Below are 17,053 nucleotides of genomic sequence, written 5' to 3'. Positions count from 1 at the left end.
AATAGGGCAAAGATAATGATTATGTATTTCTGCATTCTCTAAGGAAGTCTTCAGAAAATAAAACCCAAACCCTACAAAGCAGTAATCAAAAGGGCCCAATCTATCTTTCCCTTTGCTGCAATCTATTTTTGTGTTGAAGATCCATTTCACTCATATTTGGCTTTTTAAATTTCAGTTTATTTGGACTGTTTCTTAGGTCAACATCCAGAGTGAACACACACACACTTCCAATATTCTTGACATGTTTTATTATAAAGCACTTCAGACAAACTTTGATTCAAAACCAAAAAGTTATCATCTGTAAAAGGAAACTATTTTAAAACAGGATTCATAAAGAAAATAGACTGTTCTTAAGCATCAACTTCAGTTGGAGCTCTTCGTAACGAAATCTAAAGACAAAACTGATGGGCCAAGAGCTACTAATGTCACATATACTGATAAAAGGGAGACTAAGATGTTACACACAAACCATGGAGCATCTTATTGATAATGAAACAGGAACACTCAATAGTTAATTCTGGCCTGATAAAGCAGTCCAACATCTAAATATTCTTCAGTCCCAAAAGAGACAAACCATTAACATTTCTCATTCAATAACTAAGCCAGCCTTGGCTAAGGGTTAAAGCTACTTCAAAGCATGGAACATGATAAGCTCTTCATTTCATGTACTTCTCCTGTTGATCAGCCAAGATTTTTGCTGAGGATTTAGCATCATAGAAAAGTTCATTTATTTCTTCAATATGCTCTTTCTCAATGCTGTCTTTCCCATTAATCTTGGCAAGCAGGTTAGCTGGGGTCAGCAACTGCACAGCATACCTGTGATCAAACAGAGGCAGATGAGTAATTACAATTCAGTGCATCCCAGGGAATGATGACAGAGAGCTGGGACATTTGCTAGGAAACACAGCTCTAGCAGCAGTATGAGAAAGCCAGCAAGCACTCCAGCACGTTCATTCATTAAAGAAGAAAAGAGGAGCATTACCACTCTCTTTTTAATGATTGCTAACAGACCATGTCATTGTAAAGGAAGGTTTGTCTGCTTCCAACAGTGAGTTATCCTACAGTGGCTTTAGACCCAGTCATGCTGAACAGAAAACTGTGCCCAACTTACCTTAGGGTTGTCTTGGTACCAATTTCCCCTAAGTGGTTTAGAGCTTCTTCACTGATGTTAATCCCTTCTGTCTGAGCACGAAGTTTGGTGATCTGTTGGGAAGAGTAAGTGAGGTATGTGCCCAAGCAATTAACATGCTAAATTACTTAACTTAGTATCTGTAAACTGTCAGCTTAGAGATGAGACATGCTACAAAACAAGACGGTGTGGAGAGTTACCCTGGTGTAAATTATCACTAAACCAGAATTTGTAGAATTCTAAGTCTTTGAAGAGGCAAATATAATGGTAAAAAATATTATCACACAAGGAAGGTAAAGTAACACATCTGGACTGCTAATCCTTCACAGTAACTCTGCACACTTGGCAAACCCTATCTACAAATAAGGAGCAGAATATGAGCACTTATATAAGAAAATGGAAAATGTATGCTAGAAGTTAGTGGCAGCTGGAGGCTTCTGGATAGCCACGGCAGTTACTGAATTCTGCAGTGTATCACTGGTGCTGCACAGCAGAGCCCTCCTAAAAGCCCTACAGAAAACTACACCCTTTCCTTAGCAGCTCACAACACACTTTTTATTCAATTGACAAGAAGATAGTAAAATAAATCAAAAAGTTACTTTCTATGATTCACCTATTCCTTCAAGAAGAAAAAAAAAATCACTAAGAAAAATCTAATCTTTCAAGAACAGTCTCAGGCTTGTACCAGTCTGAAGATCTTTACAAAGTTGGAGAGGAAGATATCACCAATAAGCCTGAGCATATAAAGCTGTAACAAAAGTGGCACAAGTCTCTCGGTAGTCTGTATTACCAGCTGAGTGATAAGGGGCAGACTGGATAATGATGTTGTGTTGTAGTGCAGAGATAACTCTGGAACTGCAAGCCTCATATAATACAGGTATTTTTCACTTTGGCAGCTTTGTAAACAAGATATCAAGAAGCACTCGTTTAAATTAAAGCCATAAAAATGCACTCAGGGAGCAGAGGAAGAGAGGGGCCTGAAATGGCAGAAAGTTGGTGCTAAGATATGTGCACTGAATATTGGCAATGCTGCTGCCAATTGCAATTTCAGGCTGAAGATTTTTTTTTACCTGTAGATCACTCAGACTTCCCCTTCCCTTCATTCAAACACTGCTACTTTGTTCTTCCTCTGCTACAAACAAGGTTTTGAATGTCGCATCTTCAACAATGTTTTTTAGAATAACTTTTTATCTGTAACCTGGTAGAACACTGCCTAAAGACTAGGGCCCAAGCCATTAATCCACCACTTGCTTACATATCCATTTACTATGGAATAGGAAAACAAGTGTTTATCAGGTGAAATACATTAGGAACAAAACATCTCAATTATAACCTTTAATATCCAAGGCACATATGCAAAAAAGTTTGATTACATCACCTGACTAGAATAAGCATAAAAGTGCATTTTTTCCCTATTCTAGCTGCACTAAGGTTACTGTGTGTCTTGTCTCAGAGCAGCACTTCACAATGGGATTTCTACTTTATCAACATGCTCAAAAAACATTTTGAACTGGTTATGAACAAACTTTCAGTAGATACATGACCAGATTCTGTGCTGATAAAGGACTCAATGGTGAAGGCAAAGAGTCTCACACAGAAACATCAGCAGCAGAAACTTCCTCCTAACATGAAAGACAAATAATGAGAGCAAAAATAGAGAACTAACTTACTTATGCCTTGTTTTTACCCCCATCCCAACTGTACTTAGAAGCCAAAGTTAAGTGTAATAGCTCCTCCTCTTCTCCCATGAGAAGTTGCCATTCAAAAGCCTTAATTTAAGGGAAGATGAGGTTATCTGACTATGGGAACATGATTTATGGGGCCAAATGTCTGAACTCTACCTTTAGGAAATGTTACTCTGAACACTTCCTTTCCTTCAGCTCTGGGGAGGTGGAAATCCCAGCATTTACCCAGCCCTTCTGAACAGCAGCATTCAGAAAGTGTCTTACCTGCATGGTAATCCAGCACTAACTACACAGAATTCACTTACACTACAGGGAAATCCAGACAGTCTCTAATATCCCCAGGTTGAGTAAAAGTCACACATGAAAATTTGTTTTGTAGACTAAACCTAATTGTATTGTTAAATCACTGGGCTGCTTCTACTGCAATTTACACCACAATGCTTCAAAATGTCCTCTAGGTACAAAAAAAAATCATCCTGAGAACAGCTCAGGACATCATCAATGAAAAGCTCCTCAAACCAAGTGAAATGAAGCTTTGCCTCTGTTCCATAAATGCATCCACATCACCTTGGCACTTCTCCAGCAGCAGGAGACCATTATCTGGCATAACACTCTCCTCCAGTGACACTATCTCTTAAATAATACAAAGAATTGACATGGTAAACCCTAATGTCTTCTGCATTGTGTCACTTCCCAGCACTGAGAGGCTAATGAGGGGGGGGGGATCTTTGACACAATGCATCCTAATGGCACCAAGCATTATAATCAATATACAATGCATTGTGATGGCCCCACAGGAAAACTTCCAGGCATTTGGAAGGATATCTCTGCAACACTTTCTGCGTTTATATTTCCAAACTTAACTAGGGGCATTAAATTCTCCCTATTTCAGGAGACAGCCCCAGTAGGTTAAAGGTACATAAGGGCATAAAGGCAAAAATGCAGCACATGAGGGTGTATTCCTCAATCCCTCTCATGTGAGGGAAAAGCCTGAGGTCTGGGACTAAAGATCCCATGATGTGACACTTCATCTTACACCAACTGAAAAAGCATCACCTGCTGAAATCTGCAAACTATGGCAAGTACATCTGTGCAAGAGGTAGCTTCAGCTAACAATTCATCCCTTCCTGCAAGTGAGGTGCCACTTTCAGCTCCACATGTGCTCAGCAACTCCTCAGTGGCTGGAGTCAGAGAGGTTGTGTGCACAGCTTTAACCAGCTCTCTGTATTGACTCCTAGAGAAGCAGGCTTTTAGCAAGCAGGGAGCTTTCTGGCACAAGCCCTGGTGACCACAGAGCCAAACATCTCTACACTAACAGAACAGACAGAAGCTCTGGGGACTTGTAACAAGCTCTTTAAAATGCTGTGCATACCTGCTTCATTTCCTGGGGTGTATAGAGCATGGTTCTGATAATCATGACTCGATCCAGCAGGTCCAATGGTATTCCATGAGGAGACACAATATCCTCTGTGCCTCTAGAGGAGAAACCAAACAGAAAGAAATCAGACATTACTGGGAGTTCAGTACATTGATTTGGTTAAAATCAGTAAAGAGTGACTATATTAGTTTACAATTGTTGTGTGTCCACAGAGACACACACCCCTGGGTCAGAGACAGGAAACATTCTGGTCTAAGGTTTATTCCAGACAGCCCCAGGGAAACAAACACTATTGCTGGAGCTCTTAAACGTGCCTCAAATATAGTGAGAGGTGCTTTCTTGTATTCTCACAATACAGCCTTATCTAATGTTCCAAGGCATCCTCCAGCAAGGAACAAATCATTCTTACTAAGTTGTTTAGCAGTATCAGCAGAAATTATATATATTATCATTCATTTGGAGAACATGCCCTGTGGCTGAGCAAGGCATTCTCTCCAGTCCCTCCAGTGAATACTTTGGTGGTTTACATTCCATGCCTGCAATCCAGCAAACTGAGAAGTTTAGGTCTCTGTATGAAGGACAGGGCAGGATCTAGATCCCCAACCACTTTATTTGTTTGACATACAACTCCCAACAGCACAGCCTGCAGACACATGCACTCTTGGTTTCCCAGGACCACTGTAATTTACTGTGAAGTCAAAAGATACCCAGATTTAATTTAGGAGAATTACACAGATTGCAGTAAGAACAGTGAAGTGCAGGTGGAGAATTATACTTTTAAGTTCAGTGCTAGTATTTAGGTAGCTGCAGCTCTGGCCATGTTCTCCAATATTAGCTGTCACTAATATATGGAAAATTTCCTTTCTTAAATCACAGCTTTTTCATAACAAGATCTGCAGTGAATCCATGCCGACGGATCTCTACTTCCTTTACTTTTACAAGACAGCTTTTTTACATCTTTGCAAACAGACTGAAGTAATGTCCATCCTAAACATTTTTGAAGGGCTTATCATTCTCACTTCTACCCAATGCAAACAGAGAAATATTAATACCAGATGAGCCTCTATGAGGGAAAGGAAAAGCTGGTTATACAGCTGAATTAAATCAATCCAAAGAGTAGCAATCATTGCTAATGACAGCTTGTTTAGACGTAATTAGACCTAGACCACAAACTGGTAGTAGAACTTACAGAAGCCTGAAATCAGAGGAGGGAACTTTTACTGAACATGCAAAGAATGCATTTTGTGGGTGCAAAATATCAAAGTGAAGTGGAAATTAAAAACAAGTTGGTTGGCAAGACTGAAGAATCACAAAATGTCAGACCAACAGAGCAGGAAAAGGGAAAGGCTGAACTGTGACACACTTTACCAGTATGAACTAGAAGCTGAAGTCTGACGGAATTAGGATTGCAAGCAGCAAAATAATCCAGAAGCAGGAAACAATGGTTTTTAGAGGTTTGTAGCTCTGGTGCTTTTGATGTCCCCAATGTGCAGGTAACAGATGTATGGAGGTATACAATGACAATGGTAACTGTCACAGATCACCCAGAAGTGAAACAATTCAGAGACTGTCAGAGGAGAGACGGGTTAGGGGAAAGGAGGAATTCCAGTCAGCCTGGTGTTAAATGCTTGTCCCATCATGAAGCTCTTGAGCATGAATGCAGCTTGCAACTCATGCAGAGGATTATCACAGGTGCCAATTTGAGAGACAAAAGCCTTCTAAGATTGTAACTCTACTGACACAGCTAATTCCAAGATTTTTGTAACAATGCAAAGTGGCAAATTCCAGTTTAGCCATCCTACCTGATAATGCAGTTTCCTCGGTTGGAAGCAAAGATGACAATGGGGGAAATGGAAGATTCCAGGGCTCGGTGCAGGTATGTGAAACACTCAATGTCCAGCATGTGAACCTCATCCACAAAGAGCACACCTGGCACCAGCTCTGCAATGCCTTGATCAATGTATTTGTTCACCACCTTATTTATCTCTCCTCGAAGTTTGTCTGAGAACAAAAAGAAACTGTTGGTTGTTCTGCCAGTGAACTATGGGTCAGAGGGTAAGGCTTGAAGTAAAGAAAATTCTTGAACTTTTCCATGGTTTGGTATCTTACTGCCACAAGGAAAATACCTGTGACTCTAAAACTTTGTGACATTTCATAGTGCTGGGGAGACATCTGTGCAACAAAGTATTTCTAACTGAAATACTCACATTTGAAAAATTCATGTCCTTAGACAGCTGTTACAGAGGTGCCATTCTTCTACCCCACCAAAATTCAGTATGATTGCTACATCACTTTCTAGAATTTGTGACTTACTGCTGTATTCAGTTTGGCTCTTTGTTGAAAGCCTGAACCTCACACTGTGGCAGGGATGTTGTAGGATGGGCGCTGGCATTCTGACCTCTCACCAGAAGATGGGTGCAGGGCACTGGATACATTTTACCACTACATGCACGAACCAGTAACCTGTACTGAGTCCAGCCATTGTAATTCTAGCAACTGTATCATGCTTTTGGAAATCTGAGTAGTTGTGAATAGATAGTATGTAGTTACTCATTTAAATATAGTAACACTATTTAAAATCATTTTCTAACTGGAAAACACATAGATTACACAATCTCAAAATGCCATACAAATTTCATACCAGTAATTTCAGTTTTCTTAGGTTTCATCAACTGTCCCATCATAGAAAGGATGTCTTGTCCTCCCTAGGAAAAGAAAGTGACAGATCAGCTTTGAGGTCATGTAGTAAGCACACATTTTGGGAAGTTTTTAGATCAGGAATTAGTCAAAGAAGTTGTTTCTAAGAGCAGTCTTTGATAATCTGTCAAAGTTTAGGTCACCTCACCACAGGAGTATTCTAAACAATCACCTAGCTACCCCCCCATCCTTGCTCATTTGGAGAGCATAAAAAATCAAAATGAGATATCCTCTCTTGAAAAAACTGTCACAGAGGAACTCTTAAGGAATGAACTTGTCAGGGCACACAAAGATGTGGACTGCCTGCATGCACAGTAGGTGCTCAGCCTGTCAACACAGGAAGAATAATTCTAAATTTTATAACTTTTTAATACCATTATTTTTATCAAATAATTCTTTTTGTAAATTATTTTGAAATTGAATAAGTTAATGAGTTGTATTGTTTTACTGTAGGGATTCCAGCATTTAAACTTGTTAGTGACTTCTGGTTTTGACAGAGATAGAATTCCCTCAAGAGTGGATTTATGTGAAGACACAGCAAGGAGTAATTCTTCTATTTTCTGGGGTTTCTTTTGCTGCAATACATGCAGAGCCCTACTGAAATTCACAAAGAAGTTTAACAAGTGACTATGAAACATTTCTGAAACAAGTAAGAATATCAACAGAATCCACAGCAGTGAAAAATACTTAAGACACCTTTTATCACAGTCCTTGCAGTTTCCACTTCATAATTATAAAACCATAAACACAGAGCAGAATATATTAATCTGCATTCAGAACCTCCATTAAAATGAAATTATGCAGGTCTGGCTGTTGCTACCTCACACCTTACCTACCTCAAACCTAGGCAGCTTTCCCTCTAGAGAGAAAGCAATAATCCCTTTTTCTGGTCAGAGGCAACAGCCCACAATGCTCTTTTTCTGCAAGTGATGAGGCACAGCAGTGGAAGGAAAGAGAGCAGGGTCTAGATTTTGCATTAACTGTGAAGGTGGTGGATTCCAAATACCTGTGTGGAACCTGTCCTACAACTCCCAGACCATTCTCTGTAGTGCCAGGAGTGTTATCCTGACAGTATTCCATGACCAGGTGCATGAATTCTAAGGAAACAACTGCTTTAACCTCCTTAACCTCCATGGCAGAGCCCTGGGCTAGACTGGCTTCCAGGTGTAACACCTACTGCCTTTCCTACAGTGGAATCTTTGAGGGTGAGTTAGCTCAACTTCCTACATCTCAATTATTCTGGTAACATCACATCTATCCCAAATAATTTTTCTGTAAAGACTTAATCTGTGAAGTCAGATACCTGAGGTCGAGCATTGGCCACATCCAAGTCATGCAGGGTGACATCCTGAATAATTTCCTTTTTCTTGTGCACGTCACCTTTTGGCAAAGGAACATACTCTTCAGCTTCAAGGTCAAATTCTGTAGCATAGATATCACACCTGCCTTGCCTCTGAGGAACAAAAAGGAGAAACCCAGGTATAGAATTAATTTCAGTACCAAAACCTTGAGTGACACGAATTTGATAACATGGTTAGTTCACAATTCCAGTTCTGACAAGCTTCAGCTGACAGTTCAGACATCCCAGTCCCTACTTAGCAACAGGCATACCCTATCTGCTGATCAAAGCTCAAAAACTCTGTTGAGAAACACCTGATATTTTCAGTGGCAACAATATTCTACTCCTCTCTCCCCTTCTTTTACTGTACACAATTCTTGCTAAAGGACAAATCCAGCAGATTAACCAGAGATTGGGAGAACCTCCTTTGTAGGTGGGTGATTTATTATGATAGAAAATATTATGCTCATCCATTAAACAGCAAGTATCACTATACACTTTCTAAATCAGATATGAAAAGAATGCTAACTAATGCAGTATTCCCTTCTACATGTATATATCTTGTGGAGAAAATATCAGAGCGATAAAAGAAAGATTAAATACACTGCACATGTCAGCTTGAAAATGACTAAAGTTGTTTGGCTCTTCCCCTCTTCCCTTAGAGATGCCTTGATCTTACAGAAAAGAAAACCCATCCAGACAGCATCAGTGATAGCTTCCTTGCCAGATGACCTTAATTGTGAACCAGATCTCCACATCCTTTGGGTGCAAAAGAGACTTTTCTCTCCCGATAAGGAAAGCACTGGGCTCTTTTTAAAATTTCCATGTAACCATACCATGTCAGTTAAGGTTAATAAATCAGAGAACCTTCTGACAAAGGCAGAGAAAGGTCTGCAAAAAACATACACTTGCATAAAAGTACAGAACTTTTCTTTTACCTTGACAGCTCCACTGTTTGCTTCAATATAAATAACGTCACCGGTTTCCACTCGCTCCTTCTGCAAGCTCTCAAAAATGCTCGGGTCCAGCTGGAGACAAGCAAACAGCACAGCTGATCAAAACAGCTCCATATTGTTATGGTAATCAAGGTAAAGAAATTCTGTTTGAAGCTCACTCCCATCAGCTGAAATTAAACTGCAACTCACCCTGACAATACCTCTAGGATTTTATAAAGCTGTAACGTTTGGAGTAGGGATAGCGAATAAATCTGGAAGATGCACAGAACTTGCTGTCTTACAAAAAAATCTGCTATCCAAAAGGAAGTGACAGTGCCAGAAACATAATGGTACCAGCTACAAAACATACCTCTGAGTAATGTGACAATGTATTTATACTCAATAAACAGTAATTCTCTAGCTTTCCAGGAAAACTTTTATAAAAAATCTGCCTATAGCATTGAATATATGAATCAATATTCCTTCATTTCTTGAGTCCTTATCCTCTGTGGAGCTCTGTGAGGGAGAGTGGGTGTGGAATATATTAGATGCCTTTGTTTCTCCTGGTACATGTTTATTCACTTTTGCTCTTCATTTCCTTGTTTTCAGAGTGAACAAATGAAAGATGATACTTAACAACAGAGACAGCTTTTAGTTCTCTCCAAGTCTGACAGGGAAATTGAATGGAGACAAGAAAACAAAAGGAAAGTGGGCCTGAGTTGGCAACACACCAGCTCAATTTCCAGTTCTCTATCAAATATTCACTAGAGCATGACACCCCATGTAGAAAGAAAAGATGTGACAGAAAGAATAATTTATATTTAAACAGGCAATATTTCCCAAGCTATCCTCAAAAATTTGGTTCCTGACAATCACAAAAACAAAACCAAACAAGGCCTTTCTCGTATGTTTATTACCATGAACATTAATTTATAGCCAGGGTCAGAGTGTATCACAGACTGAGACAGAATGAAGCTCAGATTGTCAACTCAGCCCATTTTTTGTGGTATTTGTCATTTACAAAATTGCATCTGGATCTCTTTCTATCAAAACTCACTTTTAACTCCTTGAAGACATACAGGTGAGTGTTGCCAAACAGAAACAGCAGCTGCTCACCAAGTGATGATGGGTTTATCTCCTATTTCTATTAGTAGGACACAAGACCAATATCTAAATATCCTACATAAAGCAGATAAACAGTCAGGATAAAGTTGTCTAGCCAAAGAAGGCAGCCTCCTGGCAGCTCCACCTGACAGAGTGGATCAAGAGCTTGAAATGGAAATAAGAAGTGCTAAGAATAGAAGCTGCAGACCCAAAATACTTAAGGAAATCTCTGAGACTCTACCAGACTTACCTTCAACTGTTTGGTTCCCTTTGCAGTTTTGAGTCCTATAATTACATGGCTGATGGTTTTGCCATATCCCCCCATGGGATTCTCAGTCTCACAGGGAGTCAGTTCTGTGACTTCTCCTTCATAAACTTCCTTGGTCTCTTTAATCCTCAACCCTGTAAGAAATTGTTTAACATTGTTTCAGTATACACTTGTGAGTCTGCTGCTTTACATTTACAAAATGTAATTTATTGTTAGGGTGCATTACATTTCATGGTAATGCTTTACTTTTAAAGGCAGAAAGATGAATTATTGCTCTCTTCTTCAATATTAAGCGAGAATATCCATCCTGTGCACAAGAATGAAGCTCAGCCCAAGTTCTGACCTGCTAAGAAGTTTATTAAACTTTTAGAAATTACTTCCTTCTATTTCTTATTATTAGTTCTTGAAGTAAATGCTAGGATCCTCTTTTTTCCCTCCCACAAACAGGGAATTGCTTGATTTGCTCCCTATGCTGAAGCCAGAAATACAGACCATCTTCTGAAACTAGTGACATTAATATGACATTTATACAATTTCTGGACCATCAAAAAAGCCCTGCAAAGTCACCAAAAATATAGAAGAAAAAAAGTAAACTTTATATTTTAGCAACTGAGTTAAAAACACAACATAAATTGATTAACAGGTATTGTGCTAGAACATAATAAAATTACTAAAGGGTTTATGTATAATTCTAAATATTTTCCAGTTAATAGCAAAAGGTGAGTTAGATAAAATTTAGCAGAAACTGCTACAACAGAAATTTAAAACTATTTCAAAATAGCTGAAAATTACATCCTCACTTTGTCATTTTTCAGACAGCCAAGCAATCATCAGAATATCTGGCTATCTTCTGTTCCAGTCAATTACTGTAATTAACTAGGTTATTTTAAATTGATAAATAATATAGAGCTGAAGACATTTGCAGGCAGACTGTTTCAAAGCAAACCCACTATCATCACCACCACCACTACAATTATGTATGCTCTTACTACACAGAAGTTCAAAGAATCCACATCTGAAGAAACTCCATGAAGTATTTTATGAGACACACATGCCACACCAAAAATAATGAATGGACTGTAACAAGATATAGGGAAGTCATCCTGCCCAGTCTGAGGGTATTGTGACTTTATAAACCTTTGCTTGTTCCGTAACTTTTCATTTTGCTTTGAAATAGATCAGACACTTCACCAGTAATTTTGAGCTGCTGATAGAGGCTATAAAGAACTGACAAACACGAGTCTGTCTCCCTCTACTGGGGCCAAATTCAGACAAGGATCTGAAATGTCAGAAACAGCCTAACTGTGACAAGTTCTTGGTAGGAAATGTTTGCTTTCTCTTACTTACGATGACATAAAAATTTGTGTACAAAGTTAATTTCAGTAGTTTTAAAAATGTTCTTCAGGTGTGCCAAAGCATCAGACAGAAATTAATGAACCTCTGAATTAAAAAAAAACTGACCTAGACAAGGCTGCATCACACTGGCTCATGAGCAATGAGTATGAAACAATATGGGAATCTGCACACTGAAACTGCTATAGCCACCAAGTGGACCAGGTTGCTTGTCCTCTTTGTTTTGCTTTAGATGTCCAGCACAAGCTCTACCCTGCTCTGAAAATGTGGCAGCCTGTTTGTGTTTGGGGTATGACTTGTATGCTGCTGAAGCATGCAATGAATCTTCCAGTTCCATTTCATCTGGAAAGAATCCAGTTCAAGTGCTCATTCTGCTCCACAACACAAGTCAAAGCCAAGTCAGCGAGGGCAAACCCAGGGATTTGCTTCAGAAGCATTCCTCTAATCCAGACTAATGGGCTCTTAGAGAGGTGTCTGTAGAAAATATTCACAGATGAATGTGATCTGAACAAAGGTAATTGATGCTTTGAACTTGCTGCTGATTATCCTTTGATTTCAAATGAATACCTATGTGTCAACTACAAACTTCATTCTCAGTGTTCTCAGAGATCTACTTCCAAATCAGACCCAAATCCAAGGCAGCAGCTGTGGGCTGTTTGATGCTTTGGTTCAAGAGCACTCCATGGAGATGAACAGGGTTTGCTCCACCCATTGGCAGGTACAGCTTGGCAACACAAGGAACAGTTACACCACAGAAGTGGCTCCTGCAGCAGTTATTTCTTACTGCAGCTGAGCTCCTAACATTAGCTGCTATCATCATCCTCACCAGCTGCTAATGAGCTCTATACTGAATTATCTCTCCCAACTTAAATTACTTTTAACCCATACAACAATTTGATCTCCTCATTTCCACTCTGTCCTTTTAGGTTTCTTACATATTATAATCTCTCTACTGCATCCCAAACACTACTTGGCCATGAAACTACATTATTAAAAGACACTTAACAATAAAAATTCTGTAGACTCAGAATAAGTCCTACTTTCTTGTAAAGTGACCCAAACCAGTCAGACTGTAGTTTCCAAGGAAAAAAACCCCAACTATTAAGTAAAAAATTTGATGTTAACATCTCTGATAATTTTTAACAATTCAGGTGGCTAAACCCCTTGAAAGCAAAATGCATATCAGCAATGATGATGCACTCAGAACCTGCTACCAAGGAGACATACAAACAAAGCTTAATAAAACCTAAATTAATACTTTCAATTACTGATGGACGTGTGAACCAAAGCTTCCCTTGCAACCAGACCCAACCACACTGCACAGAATATTTTTTTTAAATATACCCTTGTAAAATATTTCTTTAACTAGCAGGGAAGGTAAAACCTGAGATTAAATCTCAACTGGAAAGTGTTTCATTATAAGAAATGGTGGTTACTAGTCCTTTAAAATAATTTGGAGAACTTTTTTGAAACACAAAAATATTCAATAAAGGCTGTGTTACAAAAATGTGACATGGAATTCAACAGGAAGGAATAAAAGAAGCTCCATCTTTCATTAACATTAATATTTGTTTAGAAGTGTCTCTCTACTGACATTCAGGGAATGCAGGGAACTAACAATGTAGCTGGCTGTTAAATCTCTGCTATCTCTAGAACTGACAACATGGATGGCATAAGTTCCACCTGCTGGTTCAGGTTTCCAAACCTCTGACAGGGAACTTCATCACATCAAGGAAATTTTGCAGACTACTGAGGCTTCCCTCCCCCAGGCCCTGCCAGTTTCATGGTAACCAGAAGACCAGAGCCTACTGAAAGCTGCTTTCTTATAAAAGTCAATAGAATACTTTTGTTTCACTGAAGAGCTGAGAGGCTTCACCCTGCTGCTGCCAGATGAAGTCCAAGAGGAAACATGGTACTGAAACAGGAAAATTACTGTTAATATGTTCAGGGCCAAAATCAACTGGGCTCTCTTTAGCAAATCCTCACACAAACAAGGGCCACTTCTATCTGCATTTATCAGCTGTCAGCAGCAGCTGTGTACGAGATTTTAGATAGTCACTGAGGCTGTGCTGCAAATTAAACCAATTTACATCAAACTTGTAAATGCACTGTAGAATTGAGGATGACATTAAGTTACAGTGTTTATTCAGTTGGCATGGAACTTTCTCTGTGCTCACTGGAACAGTAAGTCAGGCTAATGCTGCTGTTTGGGAGCCCCTGATTAAGCCTGTTTATTTAGTAGAGCATTTTTCTGTCTACAAGTATTTCTGCTAACATAAGAAACTAAAAATTATTTTTTTCTTTTGGCTTTATTAAATCACAGGCAAAACAGAGAGGTGAATGTGGAGGATGAGAGAATCTGGTGAAGTATAAACCAAAATACAAAAATTGAATTTTGTTTTGTTTTCTGTTTACAGTTTGTAAACAGAAAACCTGACTCCACTAAGTGTGAAAGAGATTCACTAAATTAGGATCAGCACTGAAGAAAATAAGCATACAAAAATCTGAAAATGTCTTGACCACTGAAAAGTTTTTCCTTTTTAGATGACTGGGAAAAAGCAAAGTCAGTATCATGCAAACACTTAATTCTTCTTTTCCTGAAACTTACCAATTGCACGTCGGAAGTTTTCCATTAGAACTTCTGTTTTCTTGATCTCAGTGGAATAGACCTCACTTCCAACCATAGGACAAAAAGGAACTTTGCTTCCCAGTTCCTGAGCAATAGCTAAAGCCAAAGCAGTCTTTAAATGGGAAAAAAAAAAAAAAAAAAACAAACCACAGACATTCATTTTGGAGAGAATTAAGAAATTATTCCTTTTGCACAAAGTTAACTTTCCTCATTACATCACCTTCTATACATCAATTACCAATTTAATGGTAAGACCATTCTGTCTGACATGTATTTCTCACATATAACAAACCCTCCTCCAACACTGGTGACCTTGGCCAAAGACTTTAAAGAAACCCCTGAAAACACAAAACTGGGCATTTGAATTTGAGAGTTGATCCAGATGTAAAAAATAAATAAATAGCATGGGGGAAAAAAGAAAACCAAGCAAAAAATATTCTGGCTTTTAATATAAAAGTAACTTCTAAAACTTTTTCAGAGACCTTGTTACCTATGTGTTTAGTAACCTACAAGAGGTGGTTTCACTTTAAAGATGCTGAACACATCACTGGGTACTGCCAGTGTCAATGACACCATAAAAGTAAAAATATCAAGTAGAAAACTACATCAATACGTTGACTGAAAACAAATTCTAGTATATGAAAACATTTTGTAACCACTATCCCAAAACAGTTTTGACAAATTAAAATACATTTGAAAATACTTTATTTTGTAAAAAAATAGAAGAGTAATACCTTGCCAGTTCCAGGAGGTCCTGCCAACAGCACTGCTCTGCCAGCCATTTTTTTGCTTTTGATTAGCTCCACTATAACCCCACATGCCTGTAAATTAAATATTTATACTGTTAACACAAGTATTGCTATAGTATCCTTTGTTTCAATGCTACTTAAAGTGTTTAGAAATAACAGGTTTAACAAAAAGTAAAGATTTCAATTTCATGCACACAAAAAGAAATAAAATATTAGGGAAACGTACTTTCTACAATCATTTTATCTGACACAGACATTAAAAATCACAGAAAACGAAACTCAATCTGTGAGCCCCGACTCCTTTTCCACTCTTGCAATCCCAAACACAGAGACAGGTTTGAAAGTAAAGCCAGAAATTAATCTTGGCTGCCTGAGCCGAAGATGCTCTACAGATCTCCTTTCACGGCCAGGTTGGACGGGGCTCTGAACAACCTGCTCCAGTGGAGGTGTCCTGCCCTCGGCAAGAGGGTTGGAACGAGAGATCATCCTTAAAATCCCTTTCAACCCAAACCGATCTGGGACTCTGCGATGGTTTTCCTTAAGATCCCTTCCAACCCAAAGCAATCTGTGATGGTTTTATCCGGCCCCCGCACTGAAGCGGATGCTCCAGTCCCCATGTGCACCAAACCCGCTGACTTTTGCTCGGTTCCGTTGCCTCTAACGCCCCAATTTCTACGCCGGTACCCGGGAGACCGCCACGGTCCCTGCGCGGAGCAGGAGCAGAGCAAGCACAGCCCCGACCGCCGCCATCGCATCTCACACGGCAGCGGCCACACGGAGGATCCCGGGCACGGCTCTCACTCTGTGCCGGGGACTTGTCACCCTCACCGGCCCGGCGCCGCGCTCACCTCCCGCGCGTTCTCCTGCCCCACCAGCCCGGCCCCCGCCGGTTTGGCGGCGCCGCTCTCATCCAGCCCCAGCCCCTTGACATGGCTGTGGGCGGCGATGCGCTGGGTCTTCGAGGTGCTCTTCACCTCCTCGATCTTCATGGCGGGGCACGGCGGGACAGCGGCAGCTCCGGCCCGGCCGCCCCGCGCTCCTCGCACGCGGCCCGCGCGTTACCGGGGCTCCCAGCGCGCGCCGGCGCGCCCCGCCCCCGCCCCGCCATTGGCCGCCGCCACGGCGCTCTCGGCGCTCATTGGGCGCGGGGCCTGTCCGTCAGCCGCGGGGGCTCAGGGTTTTAGGGTCCGCCCGCCCGTTTCCGCGTGCGGCGCGAGCGGTGGGTCCGGGCGGGCGCGGGCGCTGCGGAGGAGTAGGGCCGGGAAGGAGGGGGGCGGTGGAGTGGCTGTGCCTGGAGTCGCTCAGGGAAACGCTGGACTCGGTGCCAGGGTCTGGTTCAGAACGTGGTGACCCCTCATGGGCTGGAGCTCTTTTCCAACCGAAGCGGTTCTGCGATTCCCTGAGTCGGCGAGGGGGGTTTGGGGAGAGGCGAGTGGAGCCCCCCTGGAGGCGGAACCAGCTCGTTCTTGCTCGCAGGTTTCTTGGCCCTGCAGCACCAGGAGCGCTTTCCTTCCTTCTTTCGTTCTCTCTCCAATCCGATGTGGCTCTGGAGCCAGTGTTTGTGCTGCTGCCGGGGCTGGGGCAGGGCTGGGTGCCCCCGGCTCGGTGTCCTGCCCCCGGCTCGGTGTCCTGCCCCCGGCTCGGTGTCCTGCCCCCGGCTCGGTGTCCTGTCGCTTGCCCGCCCACAGCTGCTGACAGCGCGCCAGGAGCCCCTGAGCTTTATCAAAACCTCGGCTGGCTTTAGCTCATAAAAATAAGCTGAGGCTTTCCCAGGGTGTTTTCTAAAG

The 17,053-nt window shown here is 41.0% G+C and overlaps 1 protein-coding gene across 1 annotated transcript; it reads right to left on the bottom strand.

Moving 5' to 3' along the window:
- Window positions 1-231: 231 nt before the first annotated feature.
- RUVBL1 (RuvB like AAA ATPase 1) lies at window positions 232-16,344 on the bottom strand. The gene is made up of 11 exons (XM_058812895.1): window positions 16,115-16,344; window positions 15,252-15,338; window positions 14,497-14,629; window positions 10,518-10,669; window positions 9,167-9,256; window positions 8,193-8,342; window positions 6,834-6,897; window positions 5,995-6,193; window positions 4,187-4,289; window positions 1,112-1,203; window positions 232-816 (listed from the first exon to the last, which is right to left on the bottom strand). Exons 1-11 carry the CDS (start codon window positions 16,253-16,255, stop codon window positions 657-659), a joined length of 1,371 nt encoding a protein of 456 aa, XP_058668878.1. The 5' UTR covers window positions 16,256-16,344; the 3' UTR covers window positions 232-656.
- Between the last annotated feature and the right edge of the window lie 709 nt (window positions 16,345-17,053).

This window comes from Ammospiza caudacuta, chromosome 12 (assembly GCF_027887145.1).
Source record: "Ammospiza caudacuta isolate bAmmCau1 chromosome 12, bAmmCau1.pri, whole genome shotgun sequence".
In the NCBI taxonomy this organism is placed as follows: domain Eukaryota; kingdom Metazoa; phylum Chordata; class Aves; order Passeriformes; family Passerellidae; genus Ammospiza; species Ammospiza caudacuta.
This window is presented reverse-complemented; position numbering and strand designations above follow the sequence as displayed.

What these genes read in the sequence shown, in the direction of transcription:
- RUVBL1 (XM_058812895.1), bottom strand. Translation starts at nt 16,255, where the DNA reads ATGAAGATCGAGGAGGTGAAGAGCACCTCGAAGACCCAGCGCATCGCC. An exon ending in AAACTTCCGACGTGCAATTG is followed by an intron (nt 10,670 to 14,496) that starts GTAAGTTTCAGG and finishes AATTTCTTACAG; the next exon opens with GGTTGAGGATTAAAGAGACC. An exon ending in TGGCCAATGCTCGACCTCAG is followed by an intron (nt 6,898 to 8,192) that starts GTATCTGACTTC and finishes TTCTTTTCCTAG; the next exon opens with GGAGGACAAGACATCCTTTC.